General features: G+C 43.1%; 1 protein-coding gene across 1 annotated transcript in view; it reads left to right on the top strand.

The window, feature by feature from the left end:
* Positions 1-4,225: 4,225 nt before the first annotated feature.
* Positions 4,226-20,477, top strand: part of ZBTB8B (zinc finger and BTB domain containing 8B) — a 35,579-nt gene continuing 19,327 nt past the window's right edge. The window contains exons 1-3 of the mRNA XM_040337036.1: positions 4,226-4,429; positions 9,700-9,838; positions 18,731-19,661. Of these exons, the coding sequence (XP_040192970.1) occupies positions 18,758-19,661 (904 nt within the window). The 5' untranslated portion in view covers positions 4,226-4,429; positions 9,700-9,838; positions 18,731-18,757. The remainder of the gene's footprint in view (positions 4,430-9,699; positions 9,839-18,730; positions 19,662-20,477) is intronic.

Here is a 20,477-nt window from a genome sequence, read left to right as displayed (position 1 = left end):
TTTTTCAAAATTGTCGCTTATTTTTTGTTTATAGCGCAAAAAATAAAAACCGCAGAGGTGATCAAATACCACTAAGGCCGGGTTCACACCTATGCGAATTGAGTGCGGCTTAAACTGCATCCAATACGCAGAACATTTCTAAATACATTGTTTTCAATGAGGCTGGTTCACATATGTGCAATGCATTCGCACTGCGCCTTGCCGAAAAAACGTGTGCGTATTTTAGGCCTTGCGGTGCGGCTCAGGTGCAAATTCAGGCCCATTATCTTCTATGGGTACGCATCTGATTCGCAGATGTGTTCATTTCTCTTCAGGATTTATATTTTCAGCTTAATAAACTTCCCCTCTCCCCCTCCCCTCTCCAAGGTCTCCAAATTCGCAGCTAATCTGCAGCTAAAACGCAGTTGATCCGCTGAACACCTTATAGAGAAATTCGCAAAGACAACGGAGCTCCAAAACGCAACGCACTAGTGTGATTCTGGCCTGAAAGAAAGCTCTATTTGTGGGAAAAAGAGGACGTAAATTTTGTTTGGGAGCCACGTCCCACAACCGCGCAATTGTCAGTTAAAGTGACGCAGTGCCGGAAGCTGAAATTTCGCCTGGGCAGGAGGGGGGTATATGTGCCCAGTAAGCAAGTGGTTAACAACAAACCTACAGTCCCTGTTTTGTTTGCACCGCCTATATACTGCTGTTCAAAGTATATAGGGCCAAAAGGGCTTGTAATGACCTGGGGGGAGTTGGGGGAAACCCATGCTATTTTTCTCAATGATTTTCATCCATATTGCAGGGACCAGACATTATGCGGCGTACAGACGATCATTTCTTAGCATGAAAAAAACATAGTTTTAAAAAAATGTAATTTAAAATGATTGTGTGTGGACGTCACATCATTTTTCGGCTTCTGAAAAACGTCAATTTTTTTTTCGAGCATGCTGCATTTTTTAACGACGTTTTAAACTATGTTGTTTTTCGGATTGTAAAAAATGATCGTGTGTGGGCTAACGACGTTAAAAACCAGCGCATGCTCAGAAGCAAGTTATGAGACGGGAGCGCTCGTTCTGGTAAAACTACCGTTCATAATGGAGTAAGCACATTCATCACGCTGTAACAGACAGAATAGCGCAAATTGTCTTTTACTAACATGGAATCAGCCAAAGCAGCCCCAAGGGTGGCGTCATCCGCATGGAACTTCCCCTTTATAGTGCCGTCGTACGTGTTGTATGTCACCATGCTTTGCTAGAGCATTTTTTTTAAACGATGGTGTGTGGGCAACGTCGTTTTAATGATGAAGTTGGAAAAACGTTTTTTTTTTTTTTTGCCGAAAAATAATCTTGTGTGTACGCGGCATGACATTTAAGCCGCAAGCAGTTTTAAATTACTTTTTTCTTATAGTAATCTCATTTTGTGCAGGGACAGTTCTAAACATGTGCCACTTCACAGGCATACTATAGACACCCAGCAGGTACGATAGTTAAAGGAATTTTTAATTTTTTTTTCACTTTAAGCACCATTAAAATCACTACTCCAGAAAAAACGACTGTTTTTAAAACTTGTTTTCCATTGATACATGTTCCCTGGGGCAAGACCTGGGTTCTCAAACCCGTTTTCCAACAATAACTTGCATATTAGGCTTTAAAATTAGCACTTTTGAATGTTGCAGCCCCATAGACGTCAATGGGGTTCTAAATGTTCGCACAAATGTTCGGTCTGTTCGAAGGTTCTGGTGCGAACCGAAAGGGGGGGGGGTTGTTCGGCTCATCCCTATTCCCCATACACCTCATCCCTATTCCCCATACACCTCTTCCCGTCGGCAGAAAACAATAGCACAATAAAACACTGACTGTGTTGACGGGGGAATTGAGCAATTTTCTTTTTTTCCATCCATGTACAGACTGCCTAATGCCCAGCACACATGGGCCGAATGTCAAGAGACATTTGCTGGTTTAAAATAAATTTAAAAAGGCAGACATTCGGCCCGTGTGCATGTCAGTCTGTTCAAAAGAAGCCGGCCATTTGGCAGGCTTTGATCAGACAAGCATGCTGGAAAACCAGCAGCCAACTGACTCCTGATTAGTACTCTCAGCCAATGGGGGAGAGCGCTGATCGGCGTGTTCTGGCGGGAAGGCCGTCCCACTGTCGGAATAAAACAGCTCAGTGGGAAAGATCGATATACTTACTTCGTATGGCGGGTACAGTGGCTCTGGAGCCGACAGTTTTTTTTGCTCAACCCGCTGGGTTGAATAGAAAAAAGCCAATAGTGTGTACCAGGCTATAGGGAATGTAGTCAATGGTCACGAGTATATTTGCATCCTCATTCAATTCTGCATTGATTAACCACTTTCTGACCGCACTATAGCCAAAGGATGGCTATGGTGCAGTCATCCATCTATGGACGTCCTTTCCAGAACCCCATCCCCTGTGGCTTACATATTATGTGAGCAGACTGCAGTTCCTCTTTAACTACGTGCCACAAACCGCCATCATTGTACGTCGGTACTTTGATGTAGAATACCAGGGTTATGGCAGCAGATCGCTGCCATAACCCCAGTATTTTCTTCAACGGTGGGCGGTCCGCTTTCAGATAAAAGTGGTCTAGTTTTCATCGGGGTTTCATCGCCGTGGTCTAGTTTTCATCGCCGCTAACCGGGGGCGATCCGGTCCTCTCTCTTCAGTAGCATGGAGCCAGCCAAGTGAGGGAAAGATGGCCCTCACTCGGCTCCATAAAATTGGATGACGGAAGGGATGCCAAACATCACTTCTGCCCAATGGTCTTAAAGGGAAAAAATAAAATGTGTTTTTTGTTTTTTTTTTATTGCATTTTAGCGTAAATATAAAATATATTTTTGACTCCAGATCTCACATTAACCACTAGAGCATGGGTGCTCAACCTGTGGCTCTCCAGCTGTTGCAGAACTTCAAGTCCCATCATGCCTCTGCCTTTGGGAGTCATGCTTGTAACAGTCAGTAGCTTGCAATGCCTCATGGGAATTGTAGTTCTGAAACAGCTGGAGAGCCACAGGTTGAGCACCCATGCACTAGAGGGCCGCGCTATAGACGAAAGATGTCCACAGCGTGGCTCTCAAGTGCCGGGTGGACATCCTGTTATTTACATTCCCCGGGCGCGCAGCGGGGAAACACTGTGCCCGGCGCATCGCTGGGAAGCCGATGCGCGTGCCTGGTGGCCGCGATGTCCGCCAGGTACCCGCGATCGGCGGTGACAGCAGGGACGTGGAGCTCTGTGTGTAAACACAGAGATCCATGTCCTGTCAGGGAGAGAGGAGACCGATCTGTGTCCCTTGTACATAGGGACACAGCATCGGTCACCTCCCCCAGTCAGTCCCCCTCCACACACAGTAAGAATCACACCCAGGGAATACATTTAACCCCTTCCTCACCCCCTAGTGTTAACCCCTTCCCTGCCAGTCACATTTATACAGTAATTAGTGCATTTTTATAGCACTGATCGCTGTATAAATGTGAATGGTCCCAAAATTGTGCCAAAAGTGTCCGATATGTCCGCCGCAACATCACAGGCCTGACAAAAAATAAATAAAAAAATCGCAGATCGCCGCCACTAAAAAATAATAAAAAAAATTAAAATCATAAATCTATCCCCTATTTTGTAGGCGCTATAACTTTGCGCAAACCAATCAATATACGCTTATTGCGAAAAATATGTAGAAGAATACGTATCGGCCTAAACCGAGGAAAAAAATTGCACTTGTAAGACCGCTGCGCAGATACGGCGTAACAAAGTATGCCATTTTATTCTCTAGGGTTTTAGTGAAAAAAAAAAATGATTCTATATTTATAGATATCTATCTATCTATCTAGATATATCCATCTATCTAGAGATGTGTGTGTGTGTGTGTGTGTGTGTGTGTGTGTGTGTGTGTTTGGGGGTTCCAAAAATGATTTAAACTTGTAAACAACAATTTCGAAAATAGGCCTGGTCTGTTAAGTACCATTGCAACAATTTATTTCCATTTATTAAACCGAGTCCATTGCCTAATCCAACGAGCAGCACCAAGTGTAACATCTTTTTGGACCCGTCATTACCATTGATGACAATGGTATTCCTCTATATATCATGGAGACCCCCCCCAGCCTCACCTACACAGCTCACCCTGCAGCACGACACGTACCCCAACACTGCTGCCTACATGAAAGACACTGCTTTTATACTGTATTGGTGCCTCTCACGCCCCCAAGTGGTCGCGGAGGCTCTCTGTCCCTTCTTTGCAGCGCAGCAGTCGACTTGCATGCTGGGATTTGGAGTGCAAGAAGCAGCGAATGCGAGGGTTGGGGATGACCAGGACACTACACTTCCCAGGATTCTCTGCGTCTCTCTGGCGTTCTATTGGCTGGGGGGAAATTGACGTAGACTTGCAGGAAAGTGTGGTTGCACCGTGTAAGGGCTGGTTGAAAGGTGAGGCGAATGGGGTTTATTTTTTGTTATTGTGTATTGTTTATCATGAAGACGATAGATGGAGGCTAAGGGGCGTAGTGTAGGCTGCAGCGTGAGGAAAGCTGGGGAAGCAGGCTGTATAGGGGGTGACTGAGGAAGCCCTGGCTACAAATATCATGTCTGCCATGGTGCACACTCTCTCTGTGGGGTTGGTCACACATAATACTTGTTCTAACGTGTTAGAGAGGCAGTGTGGACTGCAGACATAGTCAGTGGGCATCCATGCAAACAACTGTGCATCCAAACCTGACATAAGCAATCCCCTTCTTGCCATTGTAGCTGCAGAGCAGGGTCTATGCATAGGAATAGCACATTGGGCCTACTCTGTGAAAAGTCTGCTAAATGTAACCTTGTTTGTTGCTAATAGCAACCAATCAGCTGCCAAATGTCAGCTTGAACAGGCCAGGTTTGGAAAGTTAATCAAGGCAGTTGAATGGTTGCTATGGGCAACAATAAATACATTAGCTTCATTATGTGACATGCTTTACTAAGATACTGACCATTAAGCAGGCTAAATCCTAGAACCAGGGCAGAAAACTTGGGTAGCAGTACCAATCTTTGTTAATGCCACTTGGGACTTATTCACAGATTTGCGTGTGCATTCCTTGCGGCTTCACTTCCTGGTTTCCTGCTGCGCATGCGTGAGTCACGCTGCGCAATCTGAATGGTCCCTGCTGTCTTCTGGGACCTGTGTGTTTCTCAGAAGACAGCGGGGAGGACGGGATATGGCATAGATAACTGCGCATACTGCGGCTATCTATGCCCGGAAGCATGAGCATAATGCCTGTATTATACAGGTATCTGCCCCCCCCCCCCCCCCTGAAAGGTGCCAAATGTGGCACCTGAGGGGGGAGGATTGCACTTTTTTTTTTTTAACAGTAAAAGGGAGGATTGCACTTTAAGTCGGTTTTTGTCAAGCCAGGTGGTGCCAATACGGCCATCTATGGCTCAAATTTCAACCTTTCTCAGCTAGCATTTCTCCAGGGGTTCCTTGAGCAATTGGCAATTTTGTCTTTTCTCATAAGAAACCACTGACATTAAAGTGATTGTAAAGGAAACATTTTATAAAAAAAAACATGTCATAGTTACCTGCTCCGTGCAGTGGTTTTGCACAGAGCAGCCCAGAATCTCCTCTTCATATGCGCTCTGGGCCCCTCCCCCCTTGCCAAGTGCCCCCGTGCTGGCTCTCTGCGTTCATAAGACACAGAGAGCACGTCTCAGCCCCGCCCCCGTTCCCACCTTACTGGCTGTAATTGACAGCAGCGGGAGCCATGCAGGAGGGTGAGACCCGGAGAACCTCAGGTCTCGTGCACGTCCCTGGATCCAGCTCTTGGGTAAGTATTAGGGGGGCTGAGGGGGTGAGCTGCTCACTGAAGGTAAAAAAAACCTTCAGCCTTTCCAACCACTTTAATCTTTTTTAGATATGTAACGGTCACCACCGTTTACGATATTCCCATTCCATCACCCACGTCGGCTCATCTGACACTCCACAATCTAGCAGACATCATCCATACCAATTCCCCAGAAATAACGAGACAAGCTCCGTTCTCTGAGTCAAAATGTATGAACACTTTTAATGGTAACTCTGTCTTATATACAGTACAACATGTTACAGTAATCAAAGGAACAAAGAACTCTCCACCCACACATCACTTCAATACACACTCTCTTAGACAATGGCATCCCGTTGAGCTAATTATTCACCAGACATTCCGTCTCCGACAATAAGTGATTCACCTGCAGAATACACATTTCTATGTCAGACATAAAACAGTATTAGCATACATTATGAAAGGTCTTTCAGGAGCCAGGCTGTCTACCAAGCTCAAATCCACCTCACCCCAGTACAGACTCAATTACCATCTCAACAGCCTGTGCTACACAGAGGAATGAGTCATTATTGACCGGTTGTGGGTCGGCATAAAATCAAACTGTAATTGGTTCTTTGCAGACATTAAAGAATATATTGTGGATTACTGTCCATGCTAAAACAATCCAACATATGTCCCTTATTTCCTGGCTCAATCTGTGCCCAAAAGTGACTCCTGTTACAAGATATATGTAGGAAGCATTCTTACTAATGTAATGCTAACATACCGTGAACTGTACAAATGGTTGTTTTTAGTTCTCTAAGTCCTAAAAGCTATTTTAAGGGTTCCACCTTGTTTAAAAGGTTGAAAGAGGCTGTACAATTGTTAAGCCTTTTTCACACAGGATGGACTCCGTAAAGAGTATCTGCCTGCTCAGCGAGGGACCTCTCTGCTGATCCCCACTAAGCAGGCAGATGACAGGTTGTGTCTGCTCCGCTATGCAGAGCGGACATGGACACCGCCCAGCTGTTCTTTGTAGGGCAGTCTAGTGGAAACGGACCTCCTGTCTGTTTCTATCTGACTGTCATCCGGTACGCCACACGAATGGGGAATGGATCCCCCCTTCCGTCTGTTTTTGGCGTGCAGGATTGGATCGGATGCCAGCGGGTGTCAGCGAACACATGTCTGCTGACATCCACTGCTCCATATTAAAGCAACGGGTGGTCTGATCAGGTCCACCTGAAAAACTGACAATTGGAACTGATTGGATCGCCTGTGTGAAACCAGCCTTGGTACGCTGATTTTATTAAAGTGGTTCTAAAGGCAGGACATTTTTTACTTTAATGCATTCCCTACAGTAAGTTTAAAAAATATCCCATTGGTTGTATCACCCCCTCACCTCCAGCGCTGCTCTCTCTTTCTCTCCTCACAGGACTCTATGAGAGTAGTGGGAGCTATTGGCTGTCAATTCCTGTGAGGGGAAAGTGGGGCTTGGCTGTCTATAGACACACACAGCCCAGCTTGGGAGAGAGCCCACAGGTGTGCCCCTATAGAAAATGTCTTCCTATGGTGGCACACCAAGAATAGGAGGAGCCTAGAGCGCCGGCAGGGGACCCCAGAAGAGGAAGTTCAGGGCCATCGTTCTGTTCAACACCATTGTACAAAGCAGATAAGTATGACATGTTTGTTATTTTAGTAAAAAAAAATCTTTTAAGCTTTACAGTCACTTTACGGGTATATGTGCACTTGGCAGCAGAAAAAAAACGCTCCTGTGGAGCATATTGTATACGTGTTTAGGCCCATTTATGCCTTTTTGTGTTTTATACATGTTTTTTCCAAGGCACTAGAAAATAGTACAGTTAAAAAAGCTTGAGGCGCCAAAATGCCATGTTTAGGGACATCAAACTTTTTTTCTGCCCAAAGCTCCTCTCAAAAATAAGCTTGTGCTGTTTTTTCTATCCAGCCTGTAAATTCACAAATGTTCATGGACACATAGGCCTAGTACACACGAGAGGATTTATCCGCGGAAACGGTCCAGGGGACCGTTTCCGCGGATAAATCCTCTGGCGGATTTTGATCTCATGGTTGTACTGACCATGAGATCAAAATCCCAGCGGAATTCCGTCCGCGGTGACGTGTCGCGCCGTCGCCACGATGATGATGCGGCGACGTGCGCGACGCTGTGATATAAGGACTTCCACGCATGCGTCGAATCATTACGACGCATGCAGGGGATGGATTCGGACGGATTGATCCGGTGAGTCTGTACAGACCAGCGGATCAATCTGTTGGACTGGATTCCAGCGGATCGATTTCTTAGCATGTCAAGAAATTTTGATCCGCTGGAAATCCATCCCCGGGGACAAAAATCCGCGGAAACAGGTCCGAGGATCAATTCCAGTGGATCGATCCTCTCGTGTGTACGGGGCCATAGGCTTATGCTGGCCACACACTATACGAAAAATCGGGCGAAAATCGGTCGTTCAGACAGTTCGTTCGTTTTTCAAACAGTTAATGGGCACAAAATCGATAATGTTGGGAAGTTTTTGAGCCGAAAAAACGAAGGAAAAGTTTGGAGATTTTCTGCCGACAAACGATAAATCGGAAGGTTAATGTGTTTCCCGTCCGAACTTTCTGCACTAGGTGTATGTAAAAAAAACGAACCAATTTTTTATTTTATTTATGTCCACTGAACGATTTATCGGTCATTACATAATGGCACTATCGTTTGCGCTCACGACCGAACGTTCGTTTTTCGAAAGTTCGTTCAGACGATTTTTCGTAAAGTGTATGGCCAGCATAACATAGAGCTGCTTCTACAGGCTGAAAGAAAAAAAATGCTAAAAGCTTGTGTAGGCATTATTTTCATATTCCTGATACAGTATGTGTCTGCTGTACCATGTACTTGTGTGAAAAGTATCCGGTTCTTTGTGTGAAATGCCTGGCGTTCCTGCCAGTCCCTCTGTTTCTCCCATTAAAAACTGACCACACTAAGCAGGAGAGCACATCATGGTCAGTTCTCCAGCTGTGCAGGAACTGAGCCTGCTCTCCTCCAATGATGAGACTTGTCATGACCCACACAGCCATTCACTGGGAAGTTCAGTGTTCTGCTGTTTCTCTCTCCCCCCAGCACTTATTCTTCTGAGAACAGAGATTATGTGATCATAAAGTTGAAAAAAGTGTTTAAAATATTTTTTTAAATATCTATACACAAATGTTTTGCCTTTCATTTCTATTTTAAACTGAATTTTTTTTTTACAAGGTGAGGATTTACATACATTTAAAGTGGTTGTAAAGGTTTATTTATTTTTTAAATAACAAACATGTCATACTTACCTCCACTGTACAGCTCGTTTTGCACAGAGTGGCCCCAAACTGCCCCAAACGGAGGGTCCCACGGCAGCTGTCCCGGCTCCTACCCACCTCAGATAACCCCCTCTGGGAAGCGCTCTCCCAAGGGGGTTACCTTGCGGGTGCGCTTCCGAGTCCTGTATTCGGTGTCTATAGCCGATAATTGCAGGACTCGGCCCTGCCCCCCACATCATCGGATTTGATTGACAGCAGTGCGAGCCAATGGCTGCGCTGCTATCAATCTATCCAATGAAGAGCCGAAAAGACCGGGCAGAGGAAGAGCGCGTTCGCGACGCGGGACTTCTAGGGCTCAGGTAAGTAAAACGGAAGGGGACAAATCGTAAGATGTTTTTTCACCTTAATGCATAGGATGCATTAAAGTGAAAAAACATGAACCTTTACAACCCCTTTAGTGTAGATGCATAGAATGTACATTAAGATAGTATATGTAGATGCATAGGATGACATTAAAGTCAACCATACCATTTAAATATTTTGCCATATTTAATTTTAGTGTATGTGTTTCTGTGTAAGGAATCATCTTTTTTATATGTTTGTAACATTTTTCAGGTCTTGCCAGGAGCTTATTGATCTTGTACGCGCTCTTTGAAGAAGTGACTTGACCTTGTATGCATTGCCATCGTTTTTGGCCTTGGCCCTTTGAAGCTCTCCTAATTGTCAGAGCAGTATTTTGCTGTTCTTTCTAAAGGTACGGAATTTTGCTGTATTTTGCTGTTCTTTCTAAAGGTACAGGACCTAGATTTCCGCGTGTTTTATGCTTATTTTGTTTTATTTATTTTAGGCATTTTTAGAAAAAGTCAGACAGGCTTTTTTTCTTAGAAAGTCCGGCCGTGTGTAGCCTCCATCGGACTTTTTTTGTTGGAAGTCCGACGGACCTTAGATAGAGAACCTGTTCTCTTTTTTTCCAGACGGACTGGCGGCAGACTTTTGCACGGTCAAAAGTCCAACCGTGTGTACGAGGCATTACAGTGCTCTTTGAATGGGGCTCAATGCTTGTTACAACTGTATCTACTTTTGAGGGTACCCTACACTCCTGTTTCATATGGGAATGAGCGAAAACCCCACCTGTACAAGATGCAGTGGGGATCGTGGTGATCTTATGCACCTTCTGTGGTGTTGTCCAAAATGACATCTCTACTGGAAGGTAGTCATAGCTACTTTTTACAAAGTTTTTCAGGTCCAGGTGTGTGAGGAACCAAAACAATGTTTATGGGAATTTTGTGTAATCTCTTTGCTGAAGCCATCCATAAACAGGCCATAAATATGGCACTCTTCCAGGCCCTTAAGTGAATTCTACAGTACTGGACATCATCAGATCCTCCCACATTGAAAGAATGGATATCCCAAATGGGAGATACCCCTCGATTTGAAAAATTATATATCGGCACAGGGGCTGTTTTGGTAAATTTGACAAACTTTGGGCTCCATAGTTGGATATGCCGGGCTTGGCCCCATTCAACCTTATTCTGGGGGTTACTTATCTGCTGTTAATTCCTTTGCTTATTGTACCTTTTTGATAGATGAACCTTTTCATTTCCTTGAAGCTATTACATTCCTGTGTGATGTAAGTCTTTGATGTATTAATGCGGTATACATGCTCTGGACCTTGTACTGTTTATACCAAGTGTTCACCTTACGATGGAAAAAAAGAAAAACGTAAATTAACTTTGAAAATTTACACCATTTGTTACTAGGGTTTTGCTTCCTCTGTTCCAGATAGCAGTGTAATAAAAAAATATGAGGCACATTAATAAAGCATATAGTGCAAGAGTCTGCTTGATTGGACGCAAATTTATTGGCTGGTTTAGGTAGATTCTCATATTGCTTAGTTCATCTTAAAGCGGAGGTTCACCCTAAAAACATGTATATACCATTACATTCAGCATACTTCCGACATGTACAGTATGCTCTTTGTTTTTTTCGCTGTACATACCGTATTATTGTTCTTTTCCACCCGGTTTCCGGGTACTCGCTCTATACGGCGCCTAGTCTGTGCGCAGGCGCCGTATAGAGCCGACTCCCAGTTCGACTATTTTCGGAAACTCGTGACGCGCTTATCCGCCGGGGGAAATTTTTTATCAAGCACGTCGATCATCTAGGCTAAGTCCCAGGTGACATTATGCTGCTGCATAGGAATGCCTACTCCCGCGGGAGTGAGAAGCCGGGTGGAAAAGAACAATAATACGGTATGTACAGCGAAAAAAAAAAAAAAAAACAGCATACTGTATATGTCGGAAGTATGCTGAATGTAATGGTATATACATGTTTTTAGGGTGAACCTCCGCATTAAGGCTGATTCTGGAAGGATACTGGATCCAGGAGAGCTTTCAACAGCCATGTTGTACCTCTCATTTCTTTCTTGGGGAATTCGCTGAGGGTAGAAGTGAAAAGTGCCCATTCAGGTGTACTAAGCCTTACAGCTTTGACAGCACTTTTAGATCAAGCAGGTGGAGGGGTCACAAACACATGTTAAGTTCCCCTTTTTGATGCTTGTGCAGATTCGGCCTAAGAGCATGTAGCAAGGGGAGGTGGAAGTGAGGTGCTGAACTTAAATCTTTACTCTTTAAAATATGTCAGTGAGCCTAATATCTTGAATTTGGCTGCTTGTCAAAAAACGGGAGCCCTGGGCTCCAGAGGCACCTCACGCTCCGTATTGCACATACACTCTCCCCATTTGTAACGCCTCTCCTCCAGGAGGAGGTAAGCCGGAGGCGCTCAAGGGGTAGGGTTTTTTTTTTTTTTTTTTCTTCCCTCTCTCTCTTCCATACCACTGCTTATAGCTGGGTGCCCTATAGGTTGACAGACCAATAGGGACCGAGTGGTTGGAGTTAAAAGGGAAAGGGAAGTAAACTACTCGGGTGCTTGGACGAGTGACCAGCCTCCGAGGGACGGGCAAGGGGGGGTGTTTTTTTTTTTTTTTCTCTTCCCTCTCTCCTCTCTCTCTTCTTTCTCCCTTCTTCTCCTCTCTCCCTGCTCTCCCTCTTCCTCCCTCCTCCCTCTCGCCACTTCCCCTCTTTGGGACCTCAGATTCCCTTGTGGAATATTTGAGAACTTTTTGTATACGCTTCAGATAGTCGGAGGAGGGGGGGCGGCGGGAGGGAAGAGTAAAGAGGACAAAATGGATACAATTAACTTTATTTCTTATAATGTAAAGGGCTTAAATAGTCCAGAAAAGCGTTCAAAATTAATGGCGGAACTCGGCAGAAACAAAGCACAAGTCATTTTTCTGCAAGAGACACACTTTAGAAAAAATAAGATCCCAAAATTGGGAAATTATAAGTTTCCAATTGTGTATCATGGTGCCTCTCAGACATCCAAGGCAAATGGAGTGGCAATTATGTTTTCCAAACAAATGTCATGGAAGGAATCCGATCTAATAACAGATGACGAAGGACGGATGGTGATAGTAAAGGGTCAATTGGGGGAGCAAAAGGTCACTCTGGCAAATCTATATTTACCCAATGTGAATCCCATACCTGCTCTGGAAAGATATCTGGAAATTATACAACAAAATAAAGAGGGGACATTAATTTTAGGTGGAGATTTGAATATGGCATTAGAACCGACACTTGATGTATCAAAGGGTAGATCCCACATATCTAACATAAAATTACGCAAAGTAAAATCGATGCTACAAGATGCAGAGTTAGTGGATAGCTGGAGGATTATGAATGTACACGATAAGGACTACAGTTTTTTTTCCGCTAAACATAAGACATACACGAGAATCGATTATATTTTTATTGATCAGAATATTCTTTTTCGTTTGCGAGATGCATCAATAGGATCAATTACCATATCAGATCATGCGCCTACAATCTGTAGCATAGAGTGGGGAGAGAGAGGCCCAGAGGGATGGAATTGGAAAATAAACGAGTCTTTACTAAAAGACCCAATATATGAGAAGCAGCTAGCTCGGGAGATAGATACTTTTTTTGATATTAATGACCTGGAGGAAACAGGTCCAATGTATATCTGGGAGGCGCACAAGTGTTATTTAAGGGGCGTGCTTATATCATTAGGAGCACACAGAAAACGCTCTCTGGGTGCTAAACTCAACACTCTGCTGGGAGAGATCCGTACGATGGAAATGGCACATAAAAAAGCGCAGACACAGCGGTTCGAGGAAAAGCTGACGGGCCTGCGAGAAAAACTGAATCTTATGTTAACAGAAAAAGCAAAAGCTAAATTGAGTAGATGTAAAAGAGTATATTATGAGTACGGGAATAAACCTAGCAGATTGTTGGCAAATGCACTCAAAGAGACGAAAGCCCGGAACCGGATAGAAAAAATTAAAACACAAGGAGATGAAATAGTTAGATCAACGCAGCAAATAGCGGGAGTATTCAGAGAATACTACTCAAACTTGTATCAATTGGATAAAAAATCATCAAAGGCAAAAATATCTGACAGAGAAGAAAAGATAAAAGAATATTTAAAGGATTCAGGGATGCCCAGTATAACGACAGAGAACGCAGAGAAAATAGATGGACCAATCACAATAGAGGAGTTTTTAGGTGCCCTCAGATCATTAAAACTGGGAAAGGCCCCAGGCCCTGACGGATACACACTACGATATTATAAAATATTCGCAGAAAAGCTTGCGCCTAAGTTTATCTCGGCTTACAATTCAATTCGTGATGGACATAGGATGCTGGCGGAAACTCTAATGGCAGAAATGGCAGTAATTCCCAAGGATGGGAAGGACCCTGCTCAGTGCGCGAGCTACCGCCCAATATCCTTGCTAAATGTGGACTTAAAATTTTTCGCAAGGATATTGGCCGATAGAATTCTGACGTATATCCCCGCCCTGATACACGCAGACCAGGTTGGGTTCACGCCAGGTAGAGAAGGCAGAGAAAATACCCAAAGAGTTATAAGTACAATACATCTAGCCCAACAACTTAATAAGCCACTAATCATTATTTCGGCGGATGCGGAAAAAGCTTTTGACAGAGTGGATTGGGGATTTTTAAAAGCGATACTGCAACATATAGGATTAGGAAGGGGATTACAGAATTGGATTATGAGTCTTTACTCTTGCCCTACTGCAAGGGTAAAAATAAATTGGATAAAATCGGATAGCTTTTCCATTCAGAACGGAACCCGACAGGGATGCCCCCTCTCCCCTATTATATTTATCCTCTCACTGGAACCATTTCTGAGAGTTGTTAGAGCAAACACAGATATAAAAGGTATACGAGGTAAGGGAGAAGAATACAAGGTAGCAGCGTACGCCGATGATCTACTGTTCACAATAACCGCCCCAATAACATCGTTACCATGCCTATTTGCAGAAATAAAAAGATATGGAGACATATCTAACTTTAAAGTAAATTACAAGTCGGAAGCTATGGGAGTGGAGGTAGAGAGTCGGATGAAACAACAATTAACAGCTAATTTCTCCCTTAGATGGACAGATTCTCATGTAGACTATTTAGGGACTAAGATACCAAAGAAGATAAGTAGGATTTTTGAATTAAATTTTGCTCCTTTGATAAAACAAATTAAACTTGACCTACAAAAGTGGGACAAAGAAATTTTTTCTTGGTTCGGCAGAATTAATATAGTAAAAATGAATTTAATGCCAAGAATACTATATCTGTTCCAGACCTTACCAATAAAAATACCGACAGGATTTCTAAGAGATATGAGAGTCAGATTTATGAAATTTATTTGGGCAGGTAAATCTGCAAGAGTGCGGAGGAACATACTGAGTTTACCGAAAGAAAAGGGGGGAGATGGACTTCCAGACCCCATAGGCTACTATGACGCCTCGCACCTAGCACGTATAGCAGACTGGTGCACACATCAGGAAGACAAACCATGGGTTAATATGGAACGTGAGATGTGCAACATTCCATTAGAAGGATTGGCATGGATAGCAGAAAGCAAGATTCCTCAGAGTATAAAAAAACACCCAACGATAAATGCCACTCTTAGAGTGATCAGAAAGATCGCTAAGAAAACAAATTTGCTGAAACACATCGGCCCAATGACACCCATTTTGGGCAACCCAAGCTTTGAGCCAGGTCTTAAAGACCGATGTTTTAACAATCTGAGACGGAAGGGAATTAGCAGACTGACACACTTTATGACCAATAATCATGTGATGCATAACGATCAAATGGAACAAGCATACGGTGAGGATTTAGACTTATGGAGACGAAATCAGCTGAGAACCTTCATAGGTTCTCTAAAAATCCGAGAGGAGGAGATAGGACCACCGTCGAAATTTGAAGAAATCTGCTTAAAGAAAGAACCAAAGAGACATATGTTATCATATATGTACAATCTATTGATTCTAGTGCACCCCAAGAATTAGTTTTTATACAGGCATGAGAAAGGGACTTGGGCATAAAGTTTTCAGAGAAACAGAAAAACAAGATCTTTTCATTTATACATAAAGCGTCAATTGCATCCAGATACCAGGAGGGGGGTTACAAAGTACTGACCAGGTGGTACAGGACACCGAAGTTATTGAATCGGATCTTCCCGAATACATCAAGTTTGTGCTGGAGATGCCAGAAAGAAGAAGGGACCATGATACACATTTTTTGGAGCTGTCAAAAATTAAAGGAATTCTGGGATATGGTCTCGGAGACGATTCGAGAGATTACTGGGGTAAATTTAGGTGATAGACCAGAAGCATTTTTGCTCTTCGATATTTCACTGTCTCTGGAAAAGTATAAACAATCCTTATTAAGACATTTATTAACGGCAGCTAAGGCGTGCATACCAATCTTATGGAAGAGCACGATTCCTCCAACAAAAACACAATGGTTTAGCAGAATAAATGAGATTCAATTGATGGAAAATCTTACCATGGGACTCAGGGAGCGAGAGGAGGAGTATTTGAGGACTTGGACCCCATATATTGAATATGGGGGTTGTGATAACTAGAGGGGGCGGGAGGGGCTGGAGAGAGGGGGGAGAATCTGTTCCTTTTTTTTCTTGTTGTTTTTTTTTTTTTTTTTTTTTTTTGGGGGGGGGGGGGGGGGTGGGGGGGAAACTATTGCTCTTTGATGGTAAAGATGCTCTCTCGAAGATTGTAGTGGAGGGTAGTAAGAATAGGTAAAAGAATGCACTACAATTAAGGAAAGGAAAAATTGATATGATATAAAATGCAGATATTCAAAATATGGAATGTGAGATATTTAGTTAATGTTAAACATGGTTGATATGTCATTGAGGAAATTGAAATGGCTGTATTTTATTTTCTGTATATGATAAAAGAAAAAGATATATAAAATAAAGAATTATAAAAAAAACAAAAAACGGGAGCCCTCGCAAGACAAAGGGGGTCACTTGAATAGAAAAACACATTTGTAAGTGGGCCAGGAAGAGCACCAAACAATAGTCCAAAAGTCCTTTATTTATATTCAAGTTAAATGGGAAAATAAAAAAGAAAAAGCCTATGCTTTTGAGGGCAAATACCCCCCCCCCCTATTTCCTTCATCAAGGCTTGAATGTAGCTCAAACTTGGTAGGACTCAAAATGGCAGACTCCCCACAACTATTTTTGTATGATGGAACGAGTGACAAAATGACCAGGAGTACAATACCAGCAACCCCTGCTATTTTGCAACTGGGTACTTTTTCACTGCATTTTGTGATCTCGGTGAGCAGATCCTTGAGTTAAGAAAAAAAGTATGAAATAAAAACAGGTTTTGTTTAAAAAATGTATTAGCATGTTAATGGGGGAAGAGAGGCAAGTATAAGAAGATTAACCTTCAGCTTTAATCAAGGTCTTTTCATTATAAGGAAGCCTTTTTATAGATTTGTAAAAAAAGTCTAGGTCTTGCCAGGAGCAACTTTAATCTTTTACACACTTTGAAGAAGTGGCTTGACCTTGTATGAATTGCCATCATCTTTTGCCAAGACATTTTAAAGCTTCCTTAACTGGCAGAGCAGTATTCTGCAGGTCTTTCTACAGTTATGGAACCTACATTTTGGCATACATTTGTCTGGCACTTATACAATCTAGGCCAGTGTGGCTATCTAGATCAGCCATTTTTTTTTTTGTCCCGTGCTAACCTCTATTTGACTTTGCTTGGAAATCACTCTTAAGGTCGGCCATACACAGTGCAAATTTCTTTCCTGCAACCACGGGATTGCAGGAAAGAAAATTGCTTGACAGTGTTGATATGGGAATCCCTCCTGCTGGGCCATTGCCTTCTCCCAAAGGGGTAAGCTGTCCCCGCTGGGAGAAGACGGGGATTATTGCTAGTGGCCATAGCAGCCACTAGTGATAATCGCAGGTAAAACCCGGCATGCTGGTTATACCCAAGTTGATTGAACAACTTGGTACATTCAACCTGCCCATAAGCAGTTTGAATCTTGGTCGGTTCAGCAGGCTATAAACCATATATGGCCTGACTAAGTTGTTGTAAGATGTCATGGAAACCTTTTTAGGGTGTAGAGCTGTAGAACATTTTAATGAATGCGAATATGGTTTGGTAGTAACTCCAAGTAACTTGAATGTCCCTAAACGAATGTGGATGATTTTATTACACTATTGGAGGCTTTTTTTCTTCCCTATGTTATGTGAGCCAGATGCAGGAGTAAAAGCGATTTTTGTACCAGTCATAAGAATGGGTGGCAACTTGCTCCGGTGAGTTTCTTCCTGAGGGAAGAAGGACTTTACGTGCACAAGTGGTGAAGTGTGAAAATTGCCCAATGGAAGCGCGATTTTTTTTCACAGTTTATGGACTTTGTATGGGCTATGTTATGTTTGTTCACTAATGATGGTGTAATAAGTCACATCACTACTTTGAATTTGGAGTAGTATAGAGCAGGCATGTCCAAAGTCCGGCCCTCTTTCCAGTTTAATGCGGCCCCACTGGTAATTTGGATATAGATCTCTTTTGCATTCAGAGGCTGCATTCATGTAAATGGTGAGGCTGCATTTATGGCAATAGTGAGGCTGCATTCAGAGGCTGCATTCATGGTAATGGTGAGGCTCCATTCATGGCAATGGTGAGGCTGCATTCAGATTGTGCATTCATGGCAATGGTGAGGCTGCATTGATGGGCACTGACCCTCACAATTCTTTATTTAAAATGTCATTTTTTTCCTGAAACTTCACCCATACAGTTAAGGTGCGTGTTTTATATGCCGATAAATACGGTATATCCAAATAACACGCCCAAGCTCATCCTTAGACTCTTGACCACACACAGCCACAAAAGCATGAGAATTTTTGTTGGGCAGTGTATTAGTTCATTTGCATTTAATTTTAATGGTTCAAAGAATGTCGGCCCTCACACATGTTCACTTCATCAAATTTGGCCCTCTTTGAAAAAAGTTTGGACACCCCTCGTATAGAGGATAAACTCCTATTTCAAAACGGAATGAGATCTTTCGTTTTTAATGTAAGATAGCAGCAGTAATGAGTCATAATATATTTACATATTTTTAGGTTTAATATTGTTATTTGTTTTGTTGTTTTTATATTGAGCTTTCATGGTTTTTACACTCCAAAGCGTGGGGTCTTGAATAGGGAGTTCCTTTCAATGTTATGTATTGAAGAAAATGTTTTAAAAATACCAAAATGTAATTAGCAAGTGGTTCTTTTACAGTTATTCAAAATTGCTCATCTCAGAGTCATGGAGATGCCGTCATATTACACCAAACTTCTTGGAGAGCTGAATGAGCAGCGTAAGAGAGATTTCTTCTGTGACTGCAGCATCATTGTGGAAGGTCGAATATTTAAAGCACACAGAAATGTTCTATTTGCCAACAGTGGTTATTTCCGGGCCATGTTAGTTCACTACATTCAAGACAGTGGAAGGCATAGCACTGCCTCTCTGGACATTGTCACTTCTGAGGCCTTCTCTACCATCCTGGATTTTATATACTCAGGGAAGTTAAACCTGAGTGGAGAGAATGTAATTGAGGTTATGAGTGCAGCAAGCTACCTCCAAATGACTGATGTTGTTAACTTTTGTAAGGCTTACATACGGTCTTCCCTTGATATCTGCAGGAAAATGGAAAGAGAGAGTTCCTTTGGACAGGCTGATAGTGGGAGTGATGGTATAAGTGGTGGTAGAGCAGCGCTCGGAAATATAACTGTAAAAACAGGTCAGGGGGACTGTCAGAAGGAAGCACCCTGTGGAGACTGTAGTAGCTGCAATTCTGAGGAATTGACGGTGAAGGATCCCCCAAGTGAAGGCTCTCCAGAAGAAAAAAGTCCTAGTAAAGCAGTGGAACCCAAAGAGGAGTTTGATTCTGATGTTGTGGAAGTAACAGAAGGTATCCAACCATATCAGATACAATCTGGCATGGAGCAGGGTGAAGAAAGTCCACAGGGTAGCTCCAATATGGACCTAACATGTAATAATTATCATATGAAACAGTTTTTAGAGGCTCTCCTCCGCAACAGCTCTGCACAGAGAAAAGAGGATCAAGGGCATCATTTCCCGCGTGATTATGAGTCCCGACAAGAGGAAGGAAGTGTTTCAATGAGTAATATGATGGACATTCAGGGGGACTGGTATGGTGAAGATACAGGTAATGTAACAAATTATAATATATATTTTTTTTAAAGTATATCATTTATGTTTTGTTTGTTTGAAGAACAGGACACATTTTGTAACACAGAGTGGGGTTTAAAGCATTCTTTATCTGCAACAACTGCTGCTCTTAATCAATGTGCCCTACCATTTGTACTGTTGCTTTGCAGCCAACCTTCTTGATATCCTTAACTAAATCTTTGTTTTAGCCTAGATACCAGTGCCTTTAGATCAGTAGTGGCCAGCTTGAACATTTTAGAGGGCCTCATGTGCAGCCCTCAACACTTTCAGAGGGCTGCTTAATAGCTGCACATTTTCATGCAATTGCATCAATTGGGGCAGCCTGTTCAATATGAATGGGCTGTAATGCACATCAGTGCCCAAAAAAATATCCATAATGCAACATTTTTTGCAGTGTGTTATAATGCACACCTAAAGAGGAGCAAAAATTAAACGGCAGCAGCTGTTACTGACTTTTAATAAACGGACACTTGCCTATCCAGGGATCTATCCCTGTCCTCCCCTAGGCTGGTTCTTCGTGGTCCTGGCGCTGACATGGTAACTGTTGGGAGCTGGGGGCCTCGCATATGGCTTCCCACTACGCTCTGTGAATGATCCCGCAGCCTCATGAGACCTGTCATATGTCCCAGAAGATTGCAGGTGGGGGGGGGGGTACTGAACTTTCACTTGAATCACCTAGGCGATTTGAGTGCAAGTGGGAGCAGGTACCTGCAAAAACAAGGTACCCGCTCCCATCCCTAGCCTGGGGACCGCACGTGGGCACTTGTTCTGAGGGACGTACACAGGGCCGTCT

Source organism: Rana temporaria, chromosome 2 (assembly GCF_905171775.1).
Source record: "Rana temporaria chromosome 2, aRanTem1.1, whole genome shotgun sequence".
Lineage (NCBI taxonomy): Eukaryota > Metazoa > Chordata > Amphibia > Anura > Ranidae > Rana > Rana temporaria.
Note: the sequence above shows the minus strand (reverse complement) of the source record. Positions and strands in the feature narration are given on the sequence as shown.